Here is a 20,525-nt window from a genome sequence, read left to right as displayed (position 1 = left end):
ATCGAGAGTAGCTCAAAATCAACCACATTGCTGTGGTCTGGAGTCACATATTGGCCAGACTGGGTAAGGACATCAGATTTCCTTTCCTAAGGAAACTAGTGAACCAGATGGAGCTTTTGTAACAATTGGCAATGTTTTCATGGTCATCATTTAGATTCTTAATTCCATATTTTCTTTATTAAATGCAAATTCTATCATCTTTAATAGCAGGATTCAAAATCCAACATTATCTGGGTCTCTGGACTATTGGTCTAGTGAAAAAGGCAAAAGTGAGGACTGCAGATGCTGGAAACCAGAGTCTAGATTAGAGTGGTGCTGGCAAAGCACAGCAGGTCAGGCTGCATCCAAGGAGCAGGAAAATCAACGTTTCGGGCAAAAGTCCTTCATCAGGACTGAAGACAGGGAGCCTCCAGGGTGGAGAGATAAATGGGAGGGGGGTGGGGGTGGGGAGAAGGTAGCAAAGAGTATAATAGATGAATGGGGTTGGGGATGGGGGTGATAGGTCGAAGATGAGGATGGAGCGGATGGGTGGGAAGGGAGATTGGCAGGTAGGACAGGTGATGGGGATGGTGCTGAGCTGGAAGGTTGGAACTGAGGTGAGGTGGGGGGAATGGAAATGAGGAAACTGGTGAAGTCCACATTGATGCCCTGGGGTTGAAGTGTTCCGAGGCAGAAGATGAGGCGTTCTTCCTCCAGGCGTCGGGTGGTGAGGGAGCGGCAGTGGAGGAGGCTCCACTGGTTGGAGTCTACCTGACACATAGGAAGATGGTCGTGGTTGTTGGAGGTCAGTCATCTCAGCTCCAGGACACCTCTACAGGAGTTCCTCAGGGTAGTGTCTGAGGCCCAATCATCTTCAGCTGCTTTATCAAGATCATAGGACACAGGCATTGCTGACTGGCCATCCCTAGTTGACCTTGAGAAGGTGGGGGTGAGTGCCTTTTTGAGCCACTGCAGTCCACGTGCTGTGGATTGACCCACAATGCCCTGAGAGCAGGAATTCCAAGATTTTGACTCAGCGACAGTGAAGGAATGGCAATATATTTCCAAATCAGGAAGGTGGGTGGCTTGGAGGGGCACTTGCAGGGGGTGGTGTTCCCATGTACCTGCTGCCCTAGTCCTTCCAGTTGGAAGTGGTCGTGGGGTTGGAAGGTGCTGTCTGAGGATCTTTGGTGAATTTCTTCAGTGCATCTTGTAGATAGTACACACTGCTGCAACTGAGGGAGTTAGAGGGAATGGATTCTTGTGGATGTGGTTCCAAGTAAGTGGATTCTTTGTTCTGGATGGTGTCAAGCTTCTTGAGTGTTGTTGGAGCAGCCCCCATCCAGGCAAGTGGGGAATATTCCATCACACTCCTGACACATGCCTTGTAAATGGTGGACAGGCTCTGGGGAGTCAGGTGGTGAGTTACTCGCTGCAGTATTCCCAGCCTCTGACCTGCTGTTGTAGCCACTGTGTTTATGAGGTGAGTCCAGTTGAGTTTCTAGTCAATGGTAACACCCAGGATGTTGATAGTAGGGGATTCGGTGATGGTAATACCGTTGAATGTCAAGTGGTGGTGGTTAGATTGTCTCTCATTGATGGTGGTCATTGTCTGGCAGTTATGTGGTGCAAATTCTACTTGTCACTTATCAACCCAAGACTGGATATTGTCCAAATTTTGTTGCATTTTAAAGGCAACAAAGAATAGGCAATAAATGCTGCTCTCGGCAGTGATGCCCAGACGCTATGAATGAATGAAAATTTGAACATGGACTGTTTCAGTATCTGAGGAGTTGCGAATGATGCTGAACATTGTGCAATCATCAGCGAGCATCCCCACTTCTGACCTTATGATGAAGGGAAGGTCATTGATGAAGCAGCTGAAGATGGTTGGACCTAGGACACCATGCTGAGGGACTTCTGCAGAGGTGTCCTGGAGCTGAGATGACTGACCTCCCAGAACCACAACCATCTTCCTATGTGTCAGGTAGACTCCAACCCGTGGAGAGTTTGTCCCCTGATACCCACTGAGTCCAGTTTTGCCAGGGCTCCTTGATACCACACACAGACAAATTCAGCCTTGATGTTAAGGGCTGTCCCTCTCCCCGCCCCTATGGAATCCAGCTCTTCTGTCCATGTTTGACCCAAGGCTGTAATGAGGTCAGGAGGTGAGTGGCCCTGGGGTTACCCAAACTGGGCAGGTCACTGAGCAGGTTATTGCTGAGCAGGTGCTGCTTGATTGCTCTGTTACTGACACCGTCCATCACGTTACTGATTGTGCACTTTATAAACGTCCCCTTGGTTGTTCAAAAGAGATGAAAAATGTGTTGCTGGAAAAGCGCAGCAGGTCAGACAGCATCCAAGGAGCAGGAGAATCAACGTTTCGGGCATAAGCCCTTCTTCAGGAATGAGGAAAGTGTGTCCAGCAGGCTAAGATAAAAGGTAGGGAGGAGGGACTTGGGGGAGGGGCGTTGGAAATGCGATAGGTGGAGGGAGGTCAAGGTGAGGGTGATAGGCCAGAGAGGGGATGGGGGCGGAGAGGTCGGGAAGAAGATCGCAGGTCAAGAAGGCGGTGCTGAGTCCGAGGGTTGGGACTGAGAAAAGGTGGGGGGAGGGGAAATGAGGAAGGTGGAGAAATCTGAGTTCATCCCTTGTAGTTGGAGGGTTCCTAGGCGGAAGATGAGGCGCTCTTCCTCCAGCCGTCGTGTTGCCATGGTCTGGCGATGGAGGAGGCCAAGGACCTGCATGTCCTTGGCGGAGTGGAAGGGGGAGTTTAAGTGTTCAGCCACAGGGCGGTTGGGTTGGTTGGTGCGGGTGTCCCAGAGGTGTTCTCTGAAACGTTCTGCAAGTAGGCGGCCTGTCTCCCCAATATAGAGGAGGCCACATCGGGTGCAGCGGATGCAGTAAATGATGTGTGTGGAGGTGCAGGTGAATTTGTGACGGATATGGAAGGATCCCTTGGGGCCTTGGAGGGATGTAAGGGGGGAGGTGTGGGCGCAAAGTTTGCATTTCTTGCAGTTGCAGGGGAAGGTGCCGGGAATGGAGGTTGGGTTGGTGGGGGGTGTGGACCTGACGAGAGAGTCACGGAGGGAGTGGTCTTTCCGGAACGCTGATAGGGGAGGGGAGGGAAATATATCCCTGGTGATGAGGTCTGCAAGAAATGCAAAACATGCGCCCATACCTCCCCCCTCACTTCCCTCCAAGGCCCCAAGGGATCCTTCCATATCCGTCACAAATTCACCTGCACCTCCACACACATCATTTACTGCATCCGCTGCACCCGATGTGGTCTCCTCTACATTGGGGAGACAGACCGCCTACTTGCAGAACGTTTCAGAGAACACCTCTGGGACACCCGCACCAACCAACCCAACCGTCCCGTGGCTGAATACTTTAATTTCTCCTCCCACTCCGCCAAGGACATGCAGGTCCTTGGCCTCCTCCATCGCCATCCTAACCTCCCCACCTTATTAAACGCTTTAATCATCTCAAACACCTTGACGAGATCACCGTTACCTTTTTAAACTTGAGGGAGTTCATTCCGATTGCATAAGCACTGCCTTGGAAGTTCACTTTGTTCAGTCCCGAGATGATGCTGTGGAGTTGGTGGGGTATTTGCTTGCAGGCAATGTGTTGGGTGCACAGTGCAGGTCCAAACATTGTTACACAAGATAGCAGCGACTAAAGCTTGGTACAACTAGCAGGTAACACCCACCCAGTTTTGTCTGTGATCTTAGTCAGGTTAGTCTGTCAGTTTGCATTAATTGGTGGAATTGAGCTGATCCTTCCAGCAGTCCCAGGATTGAAGACTCACTCCAGGGTCTGAATGGACAAAGAGAAATGTACCCCACCAAAAGTAACAGAACACGAGTGTTTTGTGAGGCCATTGTGTGTGAATCGCACCAGAGACAGTTCATGTCGATGGAGTTGTGAACCTTGCCTTGTGAGAGGTGGTTCAACTTTGGCTAATGTTGTTGATCTATAAGGTAAAAGAGGTGGAGGAGTTGCATTACTAATCAGGGAGAATGTTATATCTGCACTCAGAGAGGACATACGGCAGGGCTCATCCACTGAGGCAGTATGCATACAGCTCAAAATAAGATGGTTGTAATCACTCTGATAGCATTACACTACAGACCCCCCCCCCCCCCCCCCCCCAACAGCCACGAAGACATTGAGGAACAAATATATCAGCAGATTATGGAAAGATGCAATAACAATAGGGTTGTCATAGTGAGTGACTTTAACTTCTGTAATATTGACTGGGACCCCCCCCTCTTAGAGCAAGAGGCTTAGTCGGGGAAAAATTTGTTAAATGTATCCAAGAGGGTTTCTTGAAACAGTATGTGGACAGTCCCTCGGCACCTTGTATTGGTTAATGAGCCTGGCCAGGTGACTGACCTCTCAATGGGACGGCATTTTGGAAACAGTGATCACACCTTCTTAAGGTTGAAGACAGCTACAAATAAGGATAAGTCAGGACCTTATGGGAAGGCACAAAACTAGGGGAGGGCAAATTACGTCAGTATGCCTTCTTAACAACCCTGTCAATCTGGGTGGCAACTTTCAGTGATCTGTGTACATGGACACAGATCTCTGCTCATCTACACGACCAAGACTCTTACCATTAGCCCAGTACTTTGCATTCCGGTTACTCCGACCAAAGTGTATCACCTCACACTTGTCCACATTAAACTCCATTTGCCGCCTCTCAGCCCAGCTCTGCAGCTTACCTATGTCTCTCTGTAACCTACTACAGCCTTCGTCACTATCCACAACTCCACTGACCTTAGTGTCGTCTGCAAATTTACTAACCCACCCTTCCACGCCCTCATCCAGGTCGTTTGTAAAAATGACGAACAGCAGTGGACCCAACACCGACCCCTGCGGTACACCACTAGTAACTGGACTCCAGGATGAACATTTCCCATCAACCACCATCCTCTGTCTTCTTTCAGCAAGCCAATTACTTATCCAAATTGCTATATCTCCCACAATCCCATTCCTCCGCATTTTGTACAATAGCCTACTGTGGGGAACCTTATCGAACGCCTTGCTGAAATCCATATACACCACATCAACCGGTTTACTCTCATCTACCTGTTTGGTCACCTTCTCAAAGAACTCAATAAGGTTTGTTAGGCATGACCTACCCTTCACAAAACCGTGCTGACTATCCCGAATCAAATTATTCTTTTCTAGATGATTATAAATCCTATCTCTTATAAACTTTTCCAACACTTTACCAATAACTGAAGTAAGGCTCACTGGTCTATAATTACCAGGGTTGTCTCTACTCTCCTTTTTAAACAGGGGAATCACATTTGCTATTCTCCAATCTTCTGGCACTATTCCTGTTGACAGTGATGATCTAAAGATCAAAGCCAAAGGCTCAGCAATCTCTTATCTGGCTTCCCAGAGGATTCAAAGTTTGTGAGAAGATTTGTAGCTCGGGTGCTCGTTGTTGTGGTTCTGTTCGCCAAGCTGGGAATTTGTGTGGCAGATGTTTCGTCCCCTGTCTCAGTGACATCCTCAGTGTTTGGGAGCCTCCTGTGAAGCGCTTTTGTGATCTTTCCTCCGGCATTTGTAGTGGTTTGAATCTGCCGCTTCCGGTTGTCAGTTCCAGCTGTCCGTTGCAGTGGTCGGTATATTGGGTCCAGGTCGATGTGCTTATTGATTGAATCTGTGGATGAGTGCCATGCCTCATGGTTCCCAGAGGATCCTAGGATAAATCCCATCGGGCCCAGAGGACGTATCTATTTTCACACTCTGCAGGATTCTCCCTAATCCTTCCTGCCAAGCCTTTTTCGTGCCCCCTCCTGGCTCTCCTCAGTCCATTTCTGAGCTCCTTCCTAGCAAGCCTGTAATCCTTTAAAGCTGTGCTCGATCCTTGCTTCCTCCACCTTACATAAACTGCCTTTTTCTTTTTGACGAGAAGCTCCTCTGTTCTCGACATCCAAAGTTCCTTAATCTTACCCCTTCTTACCTGTCACAGAGGAACAAATTCTTGCATCACTCGCAACAACTGCTCCTTAAATAGTCTCCACATGTCTAGTGTGCCCTTTCTGTGGAACAATTGCTCCCAGTCTGTACTTCCCAACTCCTGTCTGATAGCGTCATAATTTCCTTTCCCCAATTAAACATCTTCCCTCGGTAACTGCTTTCACTCTCCAAGGCTTTGGTAAATGTGAGGCAGTTGTGGTCTCTGTCCCCAAAGTGTTCTCCCACCACGAGATAATGAGGGAGAAGGTAGGATCACTCAAGGATAAAGGAGGGAAATTGTGCTTGGCAGCAGAGGATGTGAGTGAGACCCTAAATGAGTATTTCGTGTTGGTATTCACCCAGCAGGAGGATATGGAGGAGAGTGAGATTAGTGTGGGGCATGCTAATATGCTGGAGTATTTTGAGATGAGGAAAGAAATAGCACTTAAAGAGCATTAAGGTGGATAAGTCCCCAGGGCCCGATGATATCTACCCCAGGTTATTGAGAGGCAAGAGAAGAGATTGCTGGGACCTTGACCAAGATCTTTGTATCCTCACTAGCCAATGGAGAGGTCCCGGAGGACTGGGGATTAGCTAATGTTGTTCCTCTGTTCGAGAAGGGAAATCAGGATACTCCAGGAAACTATAGACTGGCGAGTCTCACATCGGTGGTTGGGAAGCTATTGGAGAGACTTCTTAGGGATAGGATTTACACACATTTGAAAAAGCATGACCTAATTAGGGACAGTCAGCATGGCTTTGTGGAAGGCAGGTCCTGTCTTACTAACTTGATTGAATTTTTCATGGAGGTGACAAAGGTGATTAATGAGTATAGAGCGGTGGATGTTATCCACGTGGAATTCCAACAATGTCCCAGATTAAGATGCAAGGGATCCACTGTGACTTGGCAGTGTATATTTAGAATTGGCTTGTCCATAGAAGGCAGGGGATAGCGGTGGAAGGGTGTTTGTCAGGCTGAGGGTCTGTGAGTAATGGCGTTCCAAAGGGATCTGTACTGGGATCTCTGCTGTTCATGATCTAGATGTAAATGACTTGGATGAAAGTGTAGATGGGTGGGTTAGTAAGTTTGCAGATGTACAAAGATCAGTGGAGTTGTGGGCAGTGCACAGGGCTGTCAAAGGATACAGTGGGATAGAGATCAGTTACAGATGTGGGCAGAGAAATGGCAGATGGAGTTTAATCTGGGTAAGTATGAGATGCTGCATTTTGGGAGATCAAATGTTAAGGAAAAGTAAACAGTTAATAGCAGGACCCTGTACAGCATTAATGTACGGAGGGATTCTGGGGTTCAAGTCCACAGCTCCCTGAGATTGGCCACACAATTAGATAGGGTGGTGAAGAAGGTGTGTGGCATGCTTGTCTTTATTGGTCGGGGCACTGAGTACAAGAGTCAGGATGTCATGTTACAGCTTTCTAAGATTTTGATTAGGCCGTGCTTAGAGTATTGTGTTCAGTTCTGGTCACCTCATTACAGGAAGGATGTGGAGGCTTTGGAGAGGGTACAGAAGAGGTTTACCAGGGTGCTGCCTGGATTAGAGGGCGTGAGCAAATGAGAGGCTGGAAAAACTGGGCTGTTTTCTCTGGAGCAGCAGAGGCTGAGGGGAGACTTGATAGAAGTCGATAAAATAATGAGATGCAGAGACAGGGTTGACTATCAGAATCTTTTTCCCAGAGTTAAAATGTCAAAAACTAGAGAGGCATGCATTTAAGGTGAGAAGGGAAAGTTCAAAGGAGATGTGTGGGACAAGAGTTTTTATAAAAGAAATTGGCAGGGGTCTGGAACACACCACCATGGGGTGGTGGAGGCAGATATGATAGGGGCGTTTAAGTGGCTTTTAGATAAACACATGAATATGCAAGGAATGGAGGGATATGGACCGAGGGCAGGCAGAAGGGATTAGCTTAATTTAGTGTCATGTTCAGTACAACATGGCCAAACAGCCTATTCCTTAGCTGTATTGTTCTATGTTCTATCTTTTTGCAGTTTGGTGACTCTCAGCAACTGAGGATGGTGCGGATTCTCCGCAGTACGGTGATGGTGCGAGTGGGAGGGGGATGGAGTCCCCTCGATGAGTTCCTTGTGAAGAATGATCCTTGCAGAGGTTGGTGAAGGTCATAGATGTGGCCATTCTTACTAAAGATTCAAAACCATCGGTCTTTATGGAATCCTTGAATGGAAAAAAAACAAAATTGATCATGCCTGAGTTGTGAAGTCACATTAATCCAGGAGGCTCTGAGGAATATTCACTTATTTCTTATGAGCTGAGATTCTTTCCTCAAAAAACTCTGGTTTTATATTTAGTTAAAGAATGATTGAGAAAGTAAAAATCCAAACACAGCTTTCCAGAGTCCCTTGACTCTAAAGTCCTACAGCACAGAGACAGGCCCTTCACCCCAAACTGGTCAATGCCAAAAAGTCCAGCAACTTCCAAGCATGCAGGCTGCTGTCCAACAAAGCCCATTCACGTCAGTCATCACCAGTTCAATCTATGGCTTCTCATTCTCTACATTCTCTGTGGTTGACTGGCCAGCAACTGACCTCCCCTTGACTGACCAATCACATCCTGTTGCTGAAACATCTGCACTGTTCAATAATGAATCTGCAATCACCTTTCTCGACCAATTCCCGTGTGCAATTACCAAATTCTTTATTCTTTTATTTTAAAACAAGCTGCTGTTCAAAGCTCCATTCTCAACTTCAGCTCACATTCTAAATCAAAAATTCAAAAAAATTAAAGAGAAGTGATGACGGCCTGAACAAGGAGCGGTGGCATTAACCTCTCCTTGTTCAGGCTCTGGGCCAACTGCCACAAAGTGCACCTAATCAATTGTAAACTGTGCTCAATCCTCAAGCTTGCTGCTTTGATATGCAATTTTGTCTGTTGCCTCTTTGCACCTAATACTATCCCTAATTTCATTGGGAAGCCATGGTTGAACCACCTCTCTCCTGTGACGTTTGTGTCAGATAGAGTGTAATTCCTGCACATGATCTTTCCCTATCCATTACCAGTGCCTTTTAGTCAGTTTCCCCAATGCATCATTGCCAACTTCTTTTATTTAAATCCAGAAATGCTCCTCTATACTTCCAAATGTCCTACCACTCAATTCATCACCTTTCATTTTCAAGATTAAATTCCATTTGCCTCTGTTCAGCCGTCTACATTGTTTTATTTGTCGAAAGCATTTCTCTCACTATCTGCAACACCATCAATTTTCACTAACCTGCAAATTTACTGCTTTAGTCTGCTATCCATACCTAGATCATTAAAATACACAACAACCAGCAGTGAGAATCTCTCTCAGGCCTCTTGTTTCATCAGGAAGAATGGGGGATTCTTTTGTTAACAGCACACCTTAATTTGAACAGTGAAAGGTCGGACCAACCTTAAAATTAAGGAGAAGTACCTGGCTCCTGACAGCTACCGAATTGGTACGGTGAAACCAGCTGGGAACCAGACACGGCCCCACTCCCAAAAAGGCTCTCCCAGCTGGAAGAACGCAAGTGTGGCCTCCATCAACTCAGCACCTAACAGCCCACTCCCACAAAAGGTACATTTCTTTATCCCAATGGCTAAACAGAGAGGGTTGGTGTTAAACCCCATGATAATGTATAAATCCATCTGCAGTAAATACATGACAGCTTCCTGCTTGTTTGCGTAACTATAATGTTGGAGTGAAGAGGCTAACAACTGGACACTGGCAACACTCCCAATTTTAAAGCATTCTTACCAACAACCTGCATTTATTCGATACTTCAAGCAAAGCAATGCCTAAAATAATTGAGCAATTAAACATCAGACAATGGGGCACCAGGAGATACCCGGGCTGATGGAATGATAGCATTGCTACACAGAAACAAAAAAACTGCAGATGCTGGAAGAGAAAATACACAGGCAGCAGACTGCCTGCCTTGCTGTGTCCCTCTCCCTCCAGATACTGCCTGCCTTGCTGTGTTCCTCTCCCTCCTGTTACTTCCTGCCTTGCTGTGTTCCTCTCCCTCCTGATACTGCCTGCCTTGCTGTGTCCCTCTCCCTCCAGATACTGCCTGCCTTGCTGTGTTCCTCTCCCTCCTGATGCTGCCTGCCTTGCTGTGTTCCTCTCCCTCCTGATGCTGCCTGCCTTGCTGTGTTCCTCTCCCTCCTGATGCTGCCTGCCTTGCTGTGTTCCTCTCCCTCCTGATGCTGCCTGCCTTGCTGTGTTCCTCTCCCTCCTGATACTGCCTGCCTTGCTGTGTCCCTCTCCCTCCTGATGCTGCCTGCCTTGCTGTGTCCCTCTCCCTCCAGATACTGCCTGCCTTGCTGTGTCCCTCTCCCTCCTGATACTGCCTGCCTTGCTGTGTTCCTCTCCCTCCTGATGCTGCCTGCCTTGCTGTGTTCCTCTCCCTCCTGATGCTGCCTGCCTTGCTGTCGTCCTCTCCCTCCAGATGCTGCCTGCCTTTCCGTGTTCTCCCAGCCTCCTGATACTGCCAGCCTTGCTGTCTTCCTCTCCCTCCTGATGCTGCCTGCCTTGCTGTGTTTATCTCCTTCCTAATGCTGCCTGCCTTGCTGTGTTCACCCAGCCTCCTGCTGCTGCCTGCCTTGCTGTCTTCCTCTCCCTCCTGATGCTGCCTGCCTTGCTGTGTTCACCCAGCCTCTTGATGCTGCCTGCCTTGCTGTCTTCCTCTCCCTCCTAATGCTGCCTGCCTTGCTGTGTTCACCCAGCCTCCTGCTGCTGCCTGCCTTGCTGTCTTCCTCTCCCTCCTGATACTGCCTGCCTTGCAGTGTTTCTCTCCCTCCTAATGCTGCCTCCCCTGCTGTGTTTCTCTCCCTCCTGATGCTGCATCCCTTGCTGTGTTCCTCTCCCTCCTGATACTGACTGCCTTGCTCTGTCCCTTTCCCTCCTGATACTGCCTGCCTTGCTGTGTTCCTCTCCCTCCTGGTACTGCCTGCCTTGCTGTGTCCCTCTCCCTCCTGATACTGCCTGCCTTGCTGTGTTCCTCTCCCTCCTGGTACTGCCTGCCTTAGGGTGAGGGACACAGCAAGGAGGGAGAGGAACACAGCAAGGCAGGCAGTATCAGGAGGGAGAGGAACACAGAAAGGCAGGCAGTATCAGGAGGGAGAGGGACACAGCAAGACAGGCAGCATCAGGAGGGAGAGGAACACAGCAAGGCAGGCAGCATCAGGAGGGAGAGGGACACAGCAAGGCAGGCAGCATCAGGAGGGAGAGGAAGGCAGCAAGGCAGGCAGCATCAGGAGGGAGAGGGACACAGCAAGGCAGGCAGTATCAGGAGGGAGAGGAACACAGCAAGGCAGGCAGTATCAGGAGGGAGTGGGACACAGCAAGGCAGGCAGCATCAGGAGGGAGAGGAACACAGCAAGGCAGGCAGTATCAGGAGGCAAGGGAACACAGCAAGGCAGGCAGCAACAGGAGGGAGAGGAACACAGCAAAGAAGGCAGCAGCAGGAGGGAGAGGAACACAGCAAGGCAGGCAGTATCAGGAGGCGGAGGAACACAGCAAGGCAGGCAACAACAGGAGGGAGAGGAACACAGCAAGGCAGGCAGTATTAGGAGTGAGAGGGACACAGCAAGGCAGGCAGCATCAGGAGGGAGAGGGACACAGCAAGGCAGGCAGCATTAGGAGGGAGAGGAACACAGCAAGGCAGGCAGCATTAGGAGGGAGAGGAACACAGCAAGGCAGGCAGCATTAGGAGGGAGATAAACACAGCAAGGCAGGCAGCATCAGGAGGGAGAGGAAGACAGCAAGGCAGGCAGTATTAGGAGTGAGAGGGACACAGCAAGGCAGGCAGTATTAGGAGTGAGAGGGACACAGCAAGGCAGGCAGCATCAGGAGGGAGAGGAAGACAGCAAGGCAGGCAGCATTAGGAGGGAGAGGAACACAGCAAGGCAGGCAGTATTAGGAGTGAGAGGGACACAGCAAGGCAGGCAGCATCAGGAGGGAGAGGAAGACAGCAAGGCAGGCAGCATTAGGAGGGAGAGGAACACAGCAAGGCAGGCAGCATTAGGAGGGAGATAAACACAGCAAGGCAGGCAGCATCAGGAGGGAGAGGGACACAGCAAGGCTGGCAGTACCAGGAGGGAGAGGAACACAGCAAGGCAGGCAGCATCAGGAATGAGAGGAACACAGCAAGGCAGGCAGTATCAGGAGGCTGGGTGAACACAGCAAGGCAGGCAGCATCAGGAGGGAGAGGAAGACAGCAAGGTAGGCAGTATCAGGAGGGTGAGGAAGACAGCAAGGTAGGCAGTATCAGGAGGCTGGGAGAACACGGCAAGGCAGGCAGCATCTGGAGGGAGAGGAAGACAGCAAGGCAGGCAGCATCAGGAGGGAGAGGGAAAACAGCAAGGCAGGCAGTTTCAGGAGGGAGAGGGACACAGCAAGGCAGGCAGCATTAGGAGGGAGATAACCACAGCAAGGCTGGCAGTATCAGGAGGGAGAGGAAGACAACAAGGCAGGCAGCATCAGGAGGGAGAGGAACACAGCAAGGCAGGCAGCATCAGGAGGGAGATGAACACAGCAAGGCAGGCAGCATTAGGATTGAGATAAACACAGCAAGGCAGGCAGCATCAGGAGGGAGAGGAACACAGCAAGGCAGGCAGCATCAGGAGGGAGAGGGACAGAGCAAGGCAGGCAGCATCAGGAGGGAGAGGGACAGAGCAAGGCAGGCACCATCAGGAGGGAGGGGAAGACACCAAGGCAGGCAGCATCAGGATGGAGAGGAACACAGCAAGGCAGGCAGTACCAGGAGGGAGAGGGACACAGCAAGGCAGGCAGTATCAGGAGGGAGAGGGACACAGCAAGGCAGGCAGTATCAGGAGGGAGAGGGACACAGCAAGGCAGGCAGCATTAGGAGGGAGATCAACACAGCAAGACAGGCAGCATCAGGAGGGAGAGGAAGACAGCAAGGCAGGCAGTATCAGGAGGGAGATAAACACAGCAAGGCAGGCAGCATCAGGTGGGAGAGGGAACACAGCAAGGCAGGCAGCATCAGGAGGGAGAGGAACACAGCAAGGCAGGCAGCATCAGTAGGCTGGGGGAACCCAGCAAGGCAGGCAGTATCAGGAGAGAGAGGAAGACAGCAAGGCAGGCAGTATCAGGAGGGAGAGGAACAGCAAGGCAGGCAGTAACCGGAGGGAGAGGGACACAGCAAGGCAGGCAGCATCAGGAGGGAGAGGAACAGCAAGGCAGGCAGGAACAGGAGGAAGAGGAACACAGCAAGGCAGGCAGTATCAGGAGCGAGAGGAACACAGCAAGGCAGGCAGCATGAGGAGGGAGATAAACACAGCAAGGCAGGCAGCATCAGGAGGGAGAGGAAGACAGCAAGGCAGGCAGCATCAGGAGGGAAAGGAACACAGCAAGGCAGGCAGCATCAGGAAGGAGAGGAACACAGCAAGGCAGGCAGCATCAGGAGGCTGGGTGAACACAGCAAGGCAGGCAGCATCAGGAGGGAGAGGAAGACAGCAAGGCAGGCAGCATCAAGAGGCTGGGTGAACCCAGCAAGGCAGGCAGCATTAGGATTGAGATAAACACAGCAAGGCAGGCTGCATCAGGAGGGAGAGGAACACAGCAAGGCAGGCAGCATCAGGAGGGAGAGGGACAGAACAAGGCAGGCAGCATCAGGAGGGAGAGGGATAGAGCAAGGCAGGCACCATCAGGAGGGAGAGGAAGACAGCAATGCAGGCAGTATCAGGAGGGAGGGGAAGACACCAAGGCAGGCAGCATCAGGATGGAGAGGAACACAGCAAGGCAGGCAGTACCAGGAGGGAGAGGGACACAGCAAGGCAGGCAGCATCAGGAGGGAGAGGGACACAGCAAGTCAGGCAGTATCAGGAGGGAGAGGAACAGCAAGGCAGGCAGTAACCGGAGGTAGAGGGACACAGCAAGGCAGGCAGCATCAGGAGGGAGAGGGACACAGCAAGTCAGGCAGTATCAGGAGGGAGAGGAACAGCAAGGCAGGCAGTAACCGGAGGTAGAGGGACACAGCAAGGCAGGCAGCATCAGGAGGGAGAGGAACAGCAAGGCAGGCAGGAACAGGAGGAAGAGGAACACAGCAAGGCAGGCAGTATCAGGAGCGAGAGGAACACAGCAAGGCAGGCAGTATCAGGAGGGAGAGGTACACACCTAGGCAGGCAGCATCAGGAGGGAGAGGGACACAGCAAATGCAGGCAGTATCAGGAGGGAGAGGGACACAGCAAGGCAGGCAGTAGCAGGAGGGAGAGCTACACAGCTAGGCAGGCAGCATCAGGAGGGAGAGGGACACAGCAAGGCAGGCAGCATCAGGAGGGAGATGGACACAGCAAGGCAGGCAGTAGCAGGAGGGAGAGCTACACAGCTAGGCAGGCAGCATCAGGAGGGAGAGGGACACAGCAAGGCAGGCAGCATCAGGAGGGAGAGGGAAAACAGCAAGGCAGGCAGCATCAGGAGGGAGAGGGAACACAGCAAGGCGGGCAGTATCAGAAATGAGAGGGACACAGCAAGGCAGGCAGCATCAGGAGGGAGAGGGACACAGCAAGGCAGGCAGCATCAGGAAGGAGAGGGAACACAGCAAGGCAGGCAGTATCAGGAGGGGGAAGAACACAGCAAGGCAGGCAGTATCAGGAGGGAGAGCGACACAGCAAGGCAGGCAGCTTCAGGAGGGAGAGGGAACACAGCAAGGCAGGCAGTATCAGGAGGGGGAAGAACACAGCAAGGCAGGCAGTATCAGGAGGGAGAGCGACACAGCAAGGCAGGCAGCATTAGGAGGGAGATAAACACAGCAAGGCAGGCAGCATCAGGAGGGAGAGGAAGACAGCAAGGCAGGCAGCATTAGGAGGGAGAGGAACACAGCAAGGCAGGCAGCATTAGGAGGGAGATAAACACAGCAAGGCAGGCAGCATCAGGAGGCTGGGTGAATACAGCAAGGCAGGCAGCATCAGGAGGGAGAGGAAGACAGCAAGGCAGGCAGCATTCGGAGGGAGAGGAACACAGCAAGGCAGGCAGCATTAGGAGGGAGATAAACACAGCAAGGCAGGCAGCATCGGGAGGGAGAGGAAGACAGCAAGGCAGGCAGCATCAGGAGGGAGAGGAACACAGCAAGGCAGGCAGCATTAGGAGGGAGATAAACACAGCAAGGCAGGCAGCATCGGGAGGGAGAGGAAGACAGCAAGGCAGGCAGCATCAGGAGGGAGAGGAACACAGCAAGGCAGGCAGTACCAGGAGGGAGAGGAACACAGCAAGGCAGGCAGCATCAGGAGGGAGAGGGACACAGCAAGGCAGGCAGCATCAGGAGGGAGAGGGACACAGCAATGCAGGCAGCATCAGGAGGGAGGGGGACACAGCAAGGCAGGCAGCATCAGGAGGGAGGGGAAAACAGCAAGGCAGGCAGTATCAGGAGGGAGAGGGACACAGCAAGGCAGGCAGTATCAGGAGGGAGAGGGACACAGCAAGGCAGGCAGCATCAGGAGGGAGAGGAAAACAGCAAGGCAGGCAGTATCAGGAGGGAGAGGAACAGCAAGGCAGGCAGTACCAGGAGGGAGAGGAACACAGCAAGGCAGGCAGTATCAGGATTGAGATAAACACAGCAAGGCAGGCAGCATTAGGAGGGAGATAAACACAGCAAGGCAGGCAGCATCAGGAGGGAGAGGAAGACAGCAAGGTAGGCAGCATCAGGAGGGAGAGGAACACAGCAAGGCAGGCAGTATCAGGAGGGAGAGGGACACAGCAAGGCAGGCAGTACCAGGAGGGAGAGGAACACAGCAAGGCAGGCAGTATCAGGAGGGAGAGGAACACAGCAAGGCAGGCAGTATCAGGAGGGAGAGGGACACAGCAAGGCAGGCAGCATCAGGAGGGAGAGGAACACAGCAAGGCAGGCAGTATCAGGAGGGAGAGGGACACAGCAAGGCAGGCAGCATTAGGAGGGAGAGGAACACAGCAAGGCAGGCAGTATCAGGAGGGAGAGGAAGACAGCAAGGCAGGCAGTATCAGGAGGCTGGGTGAACACAGCAAGGCAGGCAGCATCAGGAGGGAGAGGAACACAGCAAGGCGGGCAGCATCAGGAGGGAGAGGAACACAGCAAGGCAGGCAGTACCAGGAGGGAGAGGGACACAGCAAGGCAGGCAGCATCAGGAGGGGGAGGACCATGAGGTAAAAATAATGACTGCAGATGCTGGAAACCAGATTCTGGATTAGTGGTGCTGGAAGAGCACAGCAATTCAGGCAGCATCCAGGGAGCTTCAAAATCGACGTTTCGGGCAAAAGCCCTTCATCAGGAATAAAGGCAGAGAGCCTGAAGGGTGGAGAGATAAGCTAGAGGAGGGCGGGGGTGGGGAGAAAATAGCATAGAGTACAATTGGTGAGTGGGGGAGGGGATGAAGGTGATAGGTCAGGGAGGAGAGGGTGGAGTGGATAGGTGGAAAAGGAGATAGGCAGGTAGGACAAGTCCGGACAAGTCATGGGGACAGTGCTGAGCTGGAAGTTTGGAACTAGGGTGAGGTGGGGTAAGGGGAAATGAGGAAACTGTTGAAGTCCACATTGATGCCCTGGGGTTGAAGTGTTCCGAGGCGGAAGATGAGGCATTCTTCCTCCAGGGGTCTGGTGGTGAGGGAGCGGCGGTGAAGGAGGCCCAGGACCTCCATGTCCTCTGCAGAGTGGGAGGGGGAGTTGAAATGTTGGGCCACGGGGCGGTGTGGTTGATTGGTGCGGGTGTCCCGGAGATGTTCCCTAAAGCGCTGTGCTAGGAGGCGCCCAGTCTCCCCAATGTAGAGGAGACCGCATCGGGAGCAACGGATGCAATCAATGATATTAGTGGATGTGCAGGTAAAACTTTGATGGATGTGGAAGGCTCCTTTAGGGCCTTGGATGGAGGTGAGGGAGGAGGTGTGGGCACAGGTTTTACAGTTCCTGCAGTGGCAGGGGAAAGTGCCAGGATGGGAGGGTGGGTCGTAGGGGGGCGTGGACCTGACCAGGTAGTCACGGAGGGAACGGTCTTTGCGGAAGGCGGAGAGGGGTGGGGAGGGAAATATATCCCTGGTGGTGGGGTCTGTTTGGAGGTGGCGGAAATGTCGGCGGATGATTTGGTTTATGCGAAGGTTGGTAGGGTGGAAGGTGAGCACCAGGGGCGTTCTGCCCTTGTTGCGGTTGGAGGGGTTGGGTCTGAGGGCGGAGGTGCGGGATGTGGACGAGATGCGTTGGAGGGCATCTTTAACCACGTGGGAAGGGAAATTGCGGTCTCTAAAGAAGGAGGCCATCTGGTGTGTTCTGTGGTGGAACTGCTCCTCCTGGGAGCAGATATGGCGGAGGCGGAGGAATTGGGAATACGGGATGGCATTTTTGCAATAGATAGGGTGGGAAGAGGTGTAATCCGGGTAGCTGTGGGTGTCGGTGGGTTTGTAAAAAATATCAGTGTCAAGTCGGTCGTCACTGATGGAGATGGAGAAGTCCAGGAAGGGGAGGGAGGTGTCAGAGATGGTCCAGGTAAATCTAAGGTCAGGGTGGAATGTGTTGGTGAAGTTGATGAGGTGGCGCCAATGCAGTCATCAATGTAGCGGAGGAAGAGGTGGGGAGTGGTGCCGGTGTAATTACGGAAGATCAACTGCTCTACGTAGCCAACAAAGAGACAGGCATAGCTGGGGCCCATACGTATGCCCATGGCTACCCCTTTGGTCTGGAGGAAGTGGGAGGATTCAAAGGAGAAATTGTTAAGGGTGAGGACCAGTTCGGCCAAACGAATGAGAGTGTCGGTGGAGGGGTACTGTTGGGAACGTCTGGAGAGGAAAAAACTGAGGGCTTGGAGGCCCTAGTCATGGCGGGTGGAGGCGTAGAGGGATTGGATATCCATGGTGAAGATCAGGCATTGGGGCCGGGGAAACGGAAGTCTTAGAGGAGGTGGAGGGCGTGGGTGGTGTCTCGAACGTATGTGGGGAGTTCCTGGACTAGGGGGGATAGGACAGTGTCGAGGTAGGTAGAGATGAGTTCAGTGGGGCAGGAGCATGCTGAGACAATGGGTCGGCCAGGGTGGTCAGGCTTGTGGATCTTGGGAAGGAGGTAGAACTGGGCAGTGCGGGGTTCCCGGACTATGAGGTTGGAAGCTGTGGGTGGGAGATCTCCTGAGGTGATGAGGTTCTGTATGGTCTGGGAGATGATGGTTTGGTCATGGGGGGTGGGGTCATGGTTGAGGGGGCAGTAGAAAGAGATGTCCTCGAGTTGGCGTTTGGCTTCAGCGATGTAGAGGTCAGTGCGCCAGACTACCACTGCGCCCCCTTTGTCCGCTGGCTTGATGGTGAGGTCAGGATTGGAGCAGAGGGATTGGAGGGCTGCGCGTTGTGAGGGTGAGAGGTTAGAGTGGGGGAGGGGGGTCGACAGGTTGAGGCGGTTAATGTCCCGGCGGCAGTTGGAAATGAAGAGGTCGAGGGCAGGTAATAGGCCAGCACGGGGTGTCCAGGTGGATGCAGTGTGTTGGAGGTGGGCGAAGGGGTCCTCGGAAGATGGGCGGGAATCCTGATTGTGAAAGTAAGCTCGGATGCGGAGGCGACGGAAGAATTGTTCGATGTCACGGCGTGTATTAAATTCATTGATGCGTGGACGGAGGGGGACAAAGGTGAGTCCTTTGCTGAGGACTGATCGTTCGTCCTCAGTGAGGGGGAGGTCTGGGGGGATGCTGAAAACTCGGCAGGGCTGGAAGCTGGGAGCTGGTGTGGGTATAGAGCTGGGAGTGGGGTCGGAGCCAGTACCTGGAGTGGGTGTGGTGGTGGGGGGAATGGGGGTGGAGTCATGAGCAGGGGTAGTGTTCAGCATCAGGAGGGAGAGGGAACACAGCAAGGCAGGCAGCAGCAGGAGGAGGGATTGCGTTGATGCTGCCTGCATTGCTGTGTTCTTCCAGCCTCCTGCCTCTATCTAGCATTGCTACATAGCCAGGCTTTACTGACCAGCCCTAATTGTACTTGGTGTTTTCTTGGCAACTGATACTTTGGGTCAGGAGTCACATATGGGTCTGATTGGATAGGGACTTGAAATTTCCTCCCTAGTGGGTCATAGGACAAACAGCATACCATTCAGTTCCTTGAGCAGCACCTGCTCTCTTAGCAGCCCAGTTTCAATTCTACCATCGAACTGTCTGTGTGAAGTTTGCACATTCTCCTCATGGATGTGTAGCTTTACTTCAGGTGCTCTGCTTTCCTCCCATCGTCGGTGTGCAGGTTAGGTGGGTTGGCCATGGGAAATGTGGTGGTACAGGGATAAGATAAGGGCCTGGTTTGGGTGGACTGCTCTTCGGGGGATTGGTGCAAATGGGTAATGGCTGAATGGCCTCTTTCTGCATGGCAGGGGGTTCTATGATTCAAACACTCTACCCCAGAAGACTATGGAGATAGTCTTTGAGTATGGTTAAAGATTTGATTAACTGTGGTGTACAGGATTATGAGATGAGCAAAAAGGCATTGAATTGTTCAATCAGCTGTGATTATACCCTTATCATGACGTCTGTCATTCTATGAAATCCGGGGTAAGCTGTAAAATTGACTCAACTTTTTCATCCACATGGGGAAGCTTTGAAGAATTTCTGACCAGAACTTCAGCTAACCAGATGCATTTGGTGAAATGTTTCTTACACAGATTATTTTATTCCATTGCAGGAAAGAGAGAAAAGCCTGAAAAAGGAGTGAGGCCCCTCATCACATAACTTCACCCTCTGCAATGTTTTGCAATAATTCTGCAATTTGAAAATGAGTTTTTAAATCACAGGTTATTTTACATTGATGTGTAGGTTAGGAAAATGCAAAATTGAATAATATTAAAATCTTTATTAATCAACATTGTTCAAAATAATTGAATCTTGTGGCTTTATTCTCAATTTCCCTGTATCTCACATATATAGAGAGAGAAAACAGGCTCTGATGAAGGAATTTGAGCAGTTAGGGGCTAAATGAGAAAGCAGAACCAAAAATACACAATCTCCCGATTATTATGTGAGCCACAAGCTAATTGATAACGCAATTAAAGAGGTAAGCAAATGGCTCAAAGATTGATGTGGGAGAAAATGTGTTTGAATTCATGGGACATTGACACCAAGGCTAGGGAAGGAGATAGCTGTTCCAATGGGATGGGCTCCACCTGATCACGCTGGGATCAGAGTCCTGGTGAATTGCATAACTGACACTGTTAGGGCTTTAAACCAAATAGTGGAGGGGTGGGTTTCATTGCATAGAAAATTATAAAATCAAAGATAAAGGAGAAGGTGGATTGCAGGTTAGTGATTGGACAACCACTATCAAGAAAATAAAAGGGACAAAATGTTTGAAAGTCATATTGTACCATGGAACGATAAGAGTTAGGGCAACTCAATAATAAAACAATAGAGTCATAGAGATGTACAGCACGGAAACAGACCTTTGTGTTCAACCCGTCCATGCCGACCAGATATCCCAATCCAATCTAGTCCCACCTGCCAGCACCCGGCCCATATCCCTCCACACCCTTCCTATTCATATACCCGTCCAGATGCCTCTTAAATGTTGCAATTGTACCAGTTTCCTCCACTTCCTCTGGTAGCTCACTCCATACACGTACCACCCTCA

The 20,525-nt window shown here is 51.3% G+C and overlaps 1 protein-coding gene across 1 annotated transcript in view; it reads left to right on the top strand.

The window, feature by feature from the left end:
* Nucleotides 1-20,525, top strand: part of LOC148148468 (microtubule-actin cross-linking factor 1, isoforms 6/7-like) — a 44,899-nt gene that overhangs the window by 12,494 nt on the left and 11,880 nt on the right. Inside the window, exons 6-7 of the mRNA XM_087993183.1 lie at nt 7,967-8,084; nt 9,350-9,531. Coding sequence (XP_087849309.1) covers nt 7,967-8,084; nt 9,350-9,531 — 300 coding nt within the window. The remainder of the gene's footprint in view (nt 1-7,966; nt 8,085-9,349; nt 9,532-20,525) is intronic.

The sequence above is a fragment of the Chiloscyllium plagiosum genome, unplaced genomic scaffold, assembly GCF_037043375.1.
Source record: "Chiloscyllium plagiosum isolate Xiang-an unplaced genomic scaffold, Cpla_swu_hap1 HiC_scaffold_12, whole genome shotgun sequence".
In the NCBI taxonomy this organism is placed as follows: Eukaryota; Metazoa; Chordata; class Chondrichthyes; order Orectolobiformes; family Hemiscylliidae; genus Chiloscyllium; species Chiloscyllium plagiosum.
Note: the sequence above shows the minus strand (reverse complement) of the source record. Positions and strands in the feature narration are given on the sequence as shown.